Source organism: Hippocampus comes, unplaced genomic scaffold (assembly GCF_001891065.2).
Source record: "Hippocampus comes isolate QL1 unplaced genomic scaffold, H_comes_QL1_v1.1 scaffold64, whole genome shotgun sequence".
NCBI classification, from domain to species: domain Eukaryota; kingdom Metazoa; phylum Chordata; class Actinopteri; order Syngnathiformes; family Syngnathidae; genus Hippocampus; species Hippocampus comes.
Genome location: NW_017842053.1, coordinates 289,795 through 299,095, shown reverse-complemented (window position 1 = coordinate 299,095; position 9,301 = coordinate 289,795). Strand labels below are relative to the sequence as shown.

The 9,301-nt window shown below is 39.9% G+C and overlaps 1 protein-coding gene across 1 annotated transcript in view; it reads left to right on the top strand.

The window, feature by feature from the left end:
* The window catches only part of mat1a (methionine adenosyltransferase 1A), a 9,214-nt gene extending 747 nt beyond the window's left edge, over positions 1-8,467 (top strand). Inside the window, exons 2-10 of the mRNA XM_019859800.1 lie at positions 2,411-2,488; positions 3,567-3,689; positions 3,873-3,985; positions 4,105-4,248; positions 5,236-5,361; positions 5,446-5,538; positions 5,610-5,792; positions 6,084-6,217; positions 6,720-8,467. Coding sequence (XP_019715359.1) covers positions 2,411-2,488; positions 3,567-3,689; positions 3,873-3,985; positions 4,105-4,248; positions 5,236-5,361; positions 5,446-5,538; positions 5,610-5,792; positions 6,084-6,217; positions 6,720-6,822 — 1,097 coding nt within the window. The 3' untranslated portion in view covers positions 6,823-8,467. The remainder of the gene's footprint in view (positions 1-2,410; positions 2,489-3,566; positions 3,690-3,872; positions 3,986-4,104; positions 4,249-5,235; positions 5,362-5,445; positions 5,539-5,609; positions 5,793-6,083; positions 6,218-6,719) is intronic.
* The last annotated feature ends 834 nt before the right edge of the window (positions 8,468-9,301 follow it).

The window sequence follows — 9,301 nt, the reverse complement described above, 5'->3', positions numbered from 1 at the left end:
GGGGGCTTTGCAGGTAAAAATGAGCACCTTAAAAAAAAAAAAAAAAAAGATAGTTTTCAGTGGGGCCCTAATTGGATAAAAAAACTATCTATTTTGGTTGATTTCTCTGTTGTTAAGTTAAACAAATGACAAAAATTGGACAAAAAAATTAAAAAGTAAAATGCAAGATAAAGGGACCAAAAAAGAACAAATTTTATTCATAATATATATTTTTTTACTTAATCAGTCCATCAATTATCGGAATTATATCCTGCTTTAAAAAAAAAATCCATCGTCAGTCGGCTTAGTTTTCAGTTAATTGATTTCCTTACACATTTTTTTTTACATTAAAAAAATTACTTAATGATTCATTTTCAATGTACAGCGCATAAAAGCCAAATAAAAATGGTTTAAGTATCTTTTTTTTTTTTTTTTTTTTTAAGACAAGCAGCTGTGATAAACCCCTTTCATGCACCCTGTAACCTGATAACATGATAAGCTGTCCACTGTAGTATAACCGCTGTCCCTGAAAGGGTTAAATGCAGTTGGATTGAACTTTCAAGTTCAATACAACTTAATTGCACGTCGGCAGAATCTCCCATATAGAAGTTGGATGGATAGATGTGAAGGCCACTGCGCTCATTCCAAGAAAGATGAACACTTAGCTTAGCGCTTATCTCTCCAGGAACTAAAACACATCTACTGTTGGAAAACTAGACCCTTTGCAAAGAAATTGCATGCTTCATGACCCAAAAAAAAAAAAAAAAAAAAAAGCCTATATTTTGAATGTGGCAATCACTGAGCCAATTTTGGCTCCCAAGCCACAGTTAGGAATGTGTGTTTTTTTTTTTTTTAATCCTCTTAATATGACAAAAGTAACTTTAAATTTTCAATAAAATCCTTCATTGAACTTTTTGGATCTCACCCCTCCAACTTCGCACCACCTCCTTACGGCAACTCCTCCTCCTGTCAATGTGTCATAATCCTGTCAAAGTCCACGTTGCTACATCCATAATCAGTAAACACAGCCGGGTAAACACCTTGACCCGCTTCACGGATGCGAACATTATATAACGTGGAACTTGAGCTCACATTTTTTTTTCTTTCTTTCAAGTTTTTGGAAACACAGCAGCATAGATGGTTCACACGCACACACAAATGCACAAAAATGATATAAAATGATATAATACATAGCTTTGCATTATAACCCAAAATATGATTAAATGTCTTGAAATTGTACATTTTTTCCTTGATTTTTGAAATAATGTACTTGTTTCCTTTTTTGATCATCTTTGTAAACACAGCAAGGCAAGAGAAAAAAATCTTTAGATTTCCACTAATCAACAAATTCTGACTATTTAAAAAAAATCAGTAATGCAAATAACTTTTCTAGATTTTTTTTTTTTTTTTGCAGATTATTTTGCCCTCATTTTTTCTCTAGTACTTCAGGTTTCAATTATCATAAAAACGTTGACTATATATGTACATATAGTCATATATTTGGTATAATTTATGAATTAAGGTTTAGGCTCATCAACAGATTGATATTTTTTCTGAAGCAGCATAGCTTTTGTAAAAAAAAAAAAAAAAACTAAGTGGACATTTTTTAAAATCAAGTCAAAAACATATTTAAACGCACACACAGCCGTCGCTGATTAAAATTGTTGACCAGTGTTATTTGCCACACACCTTCAATCATGCAAAAATGACATAGTTAAATTGTTTTAGTTATTTTGGTCAAAAAAAAAAAAAAATTGGGAGATGGTGAACAGTTAAAAGTGTACTCAGCCTCATCAGGCGGGACAGACTCCAGATCACCTCCCACCTGGCAACGAGCATAAGCACTGGAGATGCTGAACGGATTTTTTGATGTGACTTTTTTTTTTTTTTTTTTACTTTTTTTAAAAAAAAAATTATGTGACTCGTGAAGATCACCTAGCTGCTATATAAACACCACATTGTATAATTGTACTGTATGTATATTCAAAATAATATTTTTAGACTATTCCAAATAAAGTAACTCCCCCAAAATTAATTTCTGTTCATGGATTAAAAAAAAATGGAATAGATTTTTTTTAAGTGTAATAAAAAAAAATAGTACACACTTGTCAAAAATGTTTTTGGAGTATGGATGTGTTTACTGTCTGTGCCCCCCCCCCCAAAAAAAAAACGGCAATGCTTTTTCTGATGTAACCTCTCTGTTGGATTGCTTCATCATGTTGGGAGGGGGGGGGGGTGCACACAAAGCGCGTGGGAGATGAATAGGGTGCTGAGTATGCCATTGTCCCGCCACGCTGCACCACACATTTCCTCTTTTTTTGAACTTCTCCCGCGGCCACATGCAAAAAATATGTGGACTCCTGATTGATCCGCACTGTCTGACCCGACACTTCCTTATCCCTCATTGATTTGTTTTCTTCCCCGCCTCCAGACAAAATCTGCGACCAGATCAGCGATGCCGTCCTGGACGCGCACCTCAAGCAGGACCCCGATGCCAAAGTGGCCTGTGGTGTGTAAAAATGAAGCGCTCGGAACACTCTGGCCTGAATTCCATCTGGAATGGAGGTCACTGGAATATGCACGGATTGCATTTCTTTGTGTGACAAGGAGATGGACCTTGTGAAGTCGCTGCTGAACAGACGTTGCCACACCGCCGCAACGCAAAGGGTCGAAGTCTGAGCGTTTTTTTTTTTTAAGATATTTCTTCAAGATAGTTGTGATAGTGTTCTATTACATTGCAGTTCACTGCTCATGCCCGCGCTATCCGGGGTTATTTTAAGTGATTTTTTCAACAGTACATTGAACCTGTTTATGGCTCCGCGACCGATTTACGATCAGAGTAGTTTTACCGCTCCTATATTTTTTTGAAGCAGATTTCAGCTCATCAAAACACACTTAAGCCTCGATAAATATTCCTTATCGCATCTTCTTTCTTACTTTCTCGCTGTCAAGATATGGGCGGTCATCATATAACATCACTTCGAGGAAACGAAAAGAGTTTTCCAAACGAGAGCCAAAGCGTGTTTGCTTCAAGCTGCCTGGTTGAAATTTGCTGTGAAATTGACCCATAAAACGAAAGAGAATGAAACACTGATTATCCAAACACCAACCAAACTATCATTAATAAATCAAGCAAAAGTCCAGTAGCTCAACACTAGCATATAAATGTGACGTGCCATATACCAGCTAACGGGAATTAGCATATATATGTTGAGGGAATGATAACCCTTCATACAACAGCTAATGTTGGCGGATACAGTATTCATTGGGGACCTTCTCTGCCTCTTCTTGCTGTTAAGCCGCATCTCCTTCAGTAGACTTCAGTGCTGTCCGCCATGTTGTGGCAGAACGTGCTACTACACTCAAAGCACACGTCTCACAATTCTTCAAAACCTGTGATGTATCAAGGGCGCAAACAATGAACCGGGATACACTGGGGGGTTCGCTGGACTTGCTTACAGTTATGCCCTCGCATGTGGGAAAGGACTCCAGAGTCCCCAATTAACTGTTCAAAAACATAATGAACACACTCACGCACGGATGTTAAACTGCCCTACGTGACTGTATTTGTTGAACGTGTTCCGCAGAGACGGTGTGCAAGACGGGCATGGTGCTGCTCTGTGGCGAGATCACGTCCCGCGCCAACGTGGACTACCAGAAGGTGGTGAGGGACGCCATCAAGCACATCGGCTACGACAACTCCGACAAAGGTGATTCCGAGTGATACGATAAATCATTACAAAGAACGTCACGTGGTTCTGCGCCAATGTCACTAATCAAGACTTGCTTTTTCATTTCCCAGCATTTATGTGAGCCTGCTAACAGACAAGCAAAAGGCTCTAAAAAAAAAACAAAAATAATAATAATAATCATCTTTACTGTGCCGTTGTCAGGTTTCGACTACAAGACGTGTAATGTCCTGGTGGCTCTGGAGCAGCAGAGTCCGGACATTGCTCAGGGTGTCCATGTGGACCGCAAGGAGGAGGACATTGGCGCAGGAGACCAGGTGGAGCTTTGCTAACAGTTCTGACTTCCCTTTCTTGCATGTTGACTTGTGGCATCTGGAAACCATTGAACCAAAACGGATCATCCAACTTGTCTGGATTCAATTTGTGTACGTTCAAGGGTCTGATGTTTGGCTATGCCACGGACGAGACGGAAGAGTGCATGCCGCTCACCATCGTCTTAGCCCACAAGCTCAACTCCAAGATGGCCGAGCTAAGACGCAACGGGATTATCCCTTGGCTGCGTCCCGACTCCAAAACCCAGGTGTTTTTACCCTTTTATTTATTTTACTTCTACTCACCCAACTTAATTAACCTCATACTAGTTCCACTCTCACTTTCATCACGTGTCACTATCACAATTAAAGCACCATCATACCATAAGAAAATACCGTATAATTCAAGATAGCGGTGTACTTAGCGTATCAAACGAAATGACAAAAACATGAAAGCAACATTTAAACATTGAAATCAAATAATGTACATCATGCTCATGAGAGATGCTGATGATTAAAAGGAATGTCTTTTGCAACAAATGTTGCTCTGGTCAACCAATTTGAAATGTGATAGGTTAAGCTAACATTCCTATTGCTAAAATAGTTTAAGCTAAATTGGCCAGCATTTTGTCACTACATCCATTTTTTAAAATGTTTCTTCTTTCTATTATTATTTATTAAATATTATTAGAGTCCTGGCTTTCATTTATTTATTCATAGATGTGTTGTTTTGCCATTTTTATTCTGTATCCTTATGTTTAGAGCTAGCTTACTCCACATCTGTTAGTACCCCTATGATATCATTTGATCTTGAACTACACATTCCTTATTAGTTATTTCATTCATTTATTTATCGTTATATTTATCGTTGTTTTCAATTAATATGTTGAAAAAGTGTATTTCACAGAGCTTCAATAGACCTGAATGTGAACTTAGTCCAGTACAAACAAAATCAGAAACTGTTTTCATTGTCAAAATACACACAAAAATAAATGGCTGCAATCATCCTAAATCACGACAAGCACGTGTTTTACAGACAAACGGGTTCAATATATACAGTCGTTTGTTATTTCAATTTGAATGATCAACTTGAATAGAAGAACGCTATGTCGGCATGTGGCATCGCCAATCACACGCTCGTAGTAGATCACCGGCACACTTTTATCCGCTTATAAAATCCCTCATACAATCACAAAGTCATAAAAGTGTCAGTCATAAACGAAAGGATGAGCTCACCTTTGTTGTACATCCCGCAGGTGACGGTGCATTACGACCAGAAAGATGGCGCCGTGATCCCCAAGAGAGTCCACACCATTGTTATCTCGGTGCAGCACGACGATTGCATCTCTCTGGAGGAGCAGAAGAAAGTCCTCAAGGAGAAGGTCGGGTTTCGGCTTAGGAGTTTTTCTCACCTGCGCTGTGGATGGTGCAGGTGTACCTAATGAAGTGATTCACATTCTTCTCAGGTGATCAACGCAGTGGTCCCCGCCAAATACCTGGACGCCAACACCATTTATCACCTGCAGCCCAGCGGCCGCTTCGTCATCGGGGGCCCGCAGGTGACGCCGCGAGACCCCGGACCGTGTGCCACCACCGAGCCCCCTCGGTTGACTCTTTTTGTCTTCTACAGGGAGACGCCGGCGTCACAGGCCGCAAGATCATCGTGGACACGTACGGGGGCTGGGGAGCTCACGGCGGTGGCGCCTTCTCCGGCAAGGACTTCTCCAAAGTGGACCGCTCGGCCGCCTACGCCGCCCGCTGGGTGGCCAAGTCTCTGGTCAAGGCCAAGCTCTGCAGGAGGGTCTTGGTGCAGGTAAGCGTCGCCCCCAAAACCACCACGGTTACGTTCAGGCTTGAATTCTTAGTTGTATACAATGCAAGCCAAATTAGGACCGTTTGATAGTCAGTAGGAGGCAGCGCGATGAAGTCATGGTTTGCACTTTTGGTTCAATAGTTATAGGTGTCGCAAACAAAAATGGCTGACTTGCTGTGTTTCTTTGGGGGGGGGGCATGGCTTCCTGACTTTTTTTTTTTTTTTTTAGGTTTAGGTGCAAAATATGTACATTTGTATTTTTGATTTTGGCTACGTGCGCATGTCCTCCAGGTCTCCTACGCTATCGGTGTGGCTCACCCTCTGTCCATCTCGTTGTTCACGTACGGCTCGTCCAACAAAAGCGAATCGGAGCTGCTGCACATCGTCAACAAAAACTTTGACCTGAGGCCAGGAGTTATCGTGAGGTCAGTAAAAAAGGAGTCCAGTAAGGACATGTTATGGTCATTGCTGCCATCAGAGGGCGCCAAAGACAATGGTTTTACTTTTTCTACCAATAAGTGCCACCGACTGTCATGACTTCTTTAAAATTACACTTTAACATTCTTGGTCTTCACTGCATCTTAATGAGGGGAAAAAATATGTTACTATCAAAGGTCAAGTTTTGATCCAGCCCTTGTTAGGATGTAACAATTTGACCAGCGGTACTTAACATCGCGTCGATTATTTGAAGAACTGAGTACGGGTTCTATCATAAGTGAGTTGATATTAGTGCCGTACTGAGGAGTCGAGACCATCTAGATGTTGACCATCTGTCTTATACCGACCCCAGGTGTCCAATGCGCGCATGAAACTTGTGGGTTCCAGTATCCCCAAAAGGTTTTAAGAACTACTGAGTTAGCCTTAGCTAACGTTGCACGCTGCGGGGTCTCTTACTTTCTTGTAACGACCCGAATGATTCTTCTGCAGGGAGCTTCAACTGAAGAGGCCCATCTACCAGCAGACTGCCACTTACGGCCACTTCGGTCGGCCCGAGTTCAGTTGGGAGGTTCCTAAAAGGCTCGTCCTCTAAGCGCTTCATCTCCTCACAGCACTACGAGAGGACCTGGACCAACCCAAAACCAACCAAACCAAAAGCTGTATACACATGATGAGCTGCGAAAGGAGGTGTACCGTGAAGGACACCTGATAGGAACAAAGACATCCATCCTATTGAATTGTTGCGCGGTGCTTCTTTGTTTTCTTTTTAATATACGGTACGTATAATCATAAACACCTCAATGCTGTGAAAGTACAACAAACCCCACGTGGGAGATGTTTTGAGAACAACTTTTCATGTCATTGCTGCTTCAACCAAAAGCTTCACTTCTCAATCTTTGTATGTCATGTGTGCTGCTGGAAAGCCGGTCACAAGCATCACGGTGCTCCACCAAACAGGTCAATAAAACATCGTTTATGTCATCAGAAGCATGTTACAACCAAACAGATCAAAACAGACACGCAAGACGTGTACTTTTGTTCACTTTCGGGGACCTCTATACGCCCACGCCATTTCTCGAAACCTAAAAAGCCCCCAAATGGCACAAATGTTAGTATTTAATACCGCCTCAATTTTTTTTTTTCCGTGCGGCTGCTACTGGTTGCCAAATGTGTGTTTTTGCCATGCAATTCTGAAAACAAATGAGTCTTAAAAAGCCCCAAAATGGTACAAATGCTCATTATATTTAACAATGCCCTTAAAAAAGAAAAAAACAGCTTTTGTGCATTTGTAGTGGCAGCCAAGTGCCTTTGTGTCTTGTTCAATAATCTCCTCGTTTGCTGCCTTTATTTGGTTTGCCATGTAGTCGGAAAAACAAATAAAATATAACTTGACAAAAGTCACACAGAAGCTCAACATAATAATGTCCTAAAAAGTTGCCAAGGGCCTTTCCTTTTAACATCATATAAGGCCCCAAAATGGTACAAAGGCTCATATTAAACCATGTCCTTTAAAAAAGTGGCACACCCAGTATCTTTGTTTTTGCCGTGCAATTCCAACAACAAATCTTAAAAATAATAATGGCCATGTTTAATAATGCCCTAAAAGTGCCTTTGTTTTTGCCATCTATTAAAAAAATGAAGTAGCCATAAAAGTGCCCTTGATCTTCCAACGAAAAGCAAATCATAAAAATGTCTCTTGCCTTCGCTTTTATCAAGCAATTGTAAAACAAATCAATTGTAAAAAGCCCCCAAATGATACAAATGCTGATTATATTTAATAATGTCCTAAAATAGTTGCCAAGTTATTTTTTAAATCATGCCATTCTAAAAGTAATTTATTGTCATCGTAGGTTCCTCCGTGCCTGTTTTCAATCTTGCGATCCTAAAAATGAATCAATTGTTATGAAAACAACAAAAAGGCACTCACCCTATTCAAAATTGTGCCCAAATGCTGCAAGTGCCTTTGTTTTTAAGATGCAATTCTAAAAAAAAAAACATTTTCTCCTTTTCCACGATCTCATTTATTTGTCAAATTTCTTAAACAGGAGAGTCTGTTTGTTTGATGGGGCATTATTCTTCCTTTTTTTTGTTTTTTTTTAATCATGTCTTAATTCTCTAAAAAGTATTTGACGAAGGGATGAGTGTCCTATCTGTTGTCATCGTTTTGTTGACAAATAATAGCTGGACTGTAAATAATTAAACCACCAAAAAAAATAATTAAAGATGTCAATTGTCAACAGAGTCCTGTGTTTTTGTGCAATAAAACGGAGAGGGGGAGGGAAAAAAAAAGAACATTTGTAGGGTTTATTTGTTCAACAATAAGTCATAACACACACACACAGTATACAATCGTCAAAATAGAATTTACAACCTCAAACTCTTTGGTTTGCTTTATGTAAGTAACAATAAGGCACGTAGGCAGCAGAGTTGAAGAATTAATATACACATACAGTATATAGATTTAATATTTAACAATGTGAGGTTTACAGGTTAATTATTCCATAGTCTACTAATGATTGCATGATAGCTTTTGCTAATATTTAACATGGTGTGGCTTAGCAGCGCAATGAGCTCGCGAGAGGGAAATGTTTTTTTGGGGCATTTTTGCGTTTAAGCCAGTTTTAAAAAAAAAACCCAAAAAAATCACGGGTCCACAATTGCGGAAGGTGGCAACAGAAGCATTTGCATTGTGTTGTCCAAACACTTTCCTGAGAACAAATGTGGAATTTTAGGCAGCAACATAACATTGTGTGTGTGTGTGTGTGGGGGGGGGGGGAGAATGCCAGATTTGCAAAAACGATGTGTTTGACATTTTCGTACGCCACGATATCAGTCTGTTTCCCCTTTAAGGGAAAATGTTTTTTGCCACTGCCTGCTAGAATGGGAGAAAATGGCACCCTCTGGTGGACAAATGTGAAATTAAAAGAATTTCCAAGAAAAACGATGGTTATTTGACTTTTTGTCGATCAATGATTTCAGAATTGAGGCAGGAAAACAGGATAAATGTGGGACCTTTTTTATTGCTGCATGCTTTGAAGGGGGGAGGTGTGGTGGAAAAATATAAAGACAGA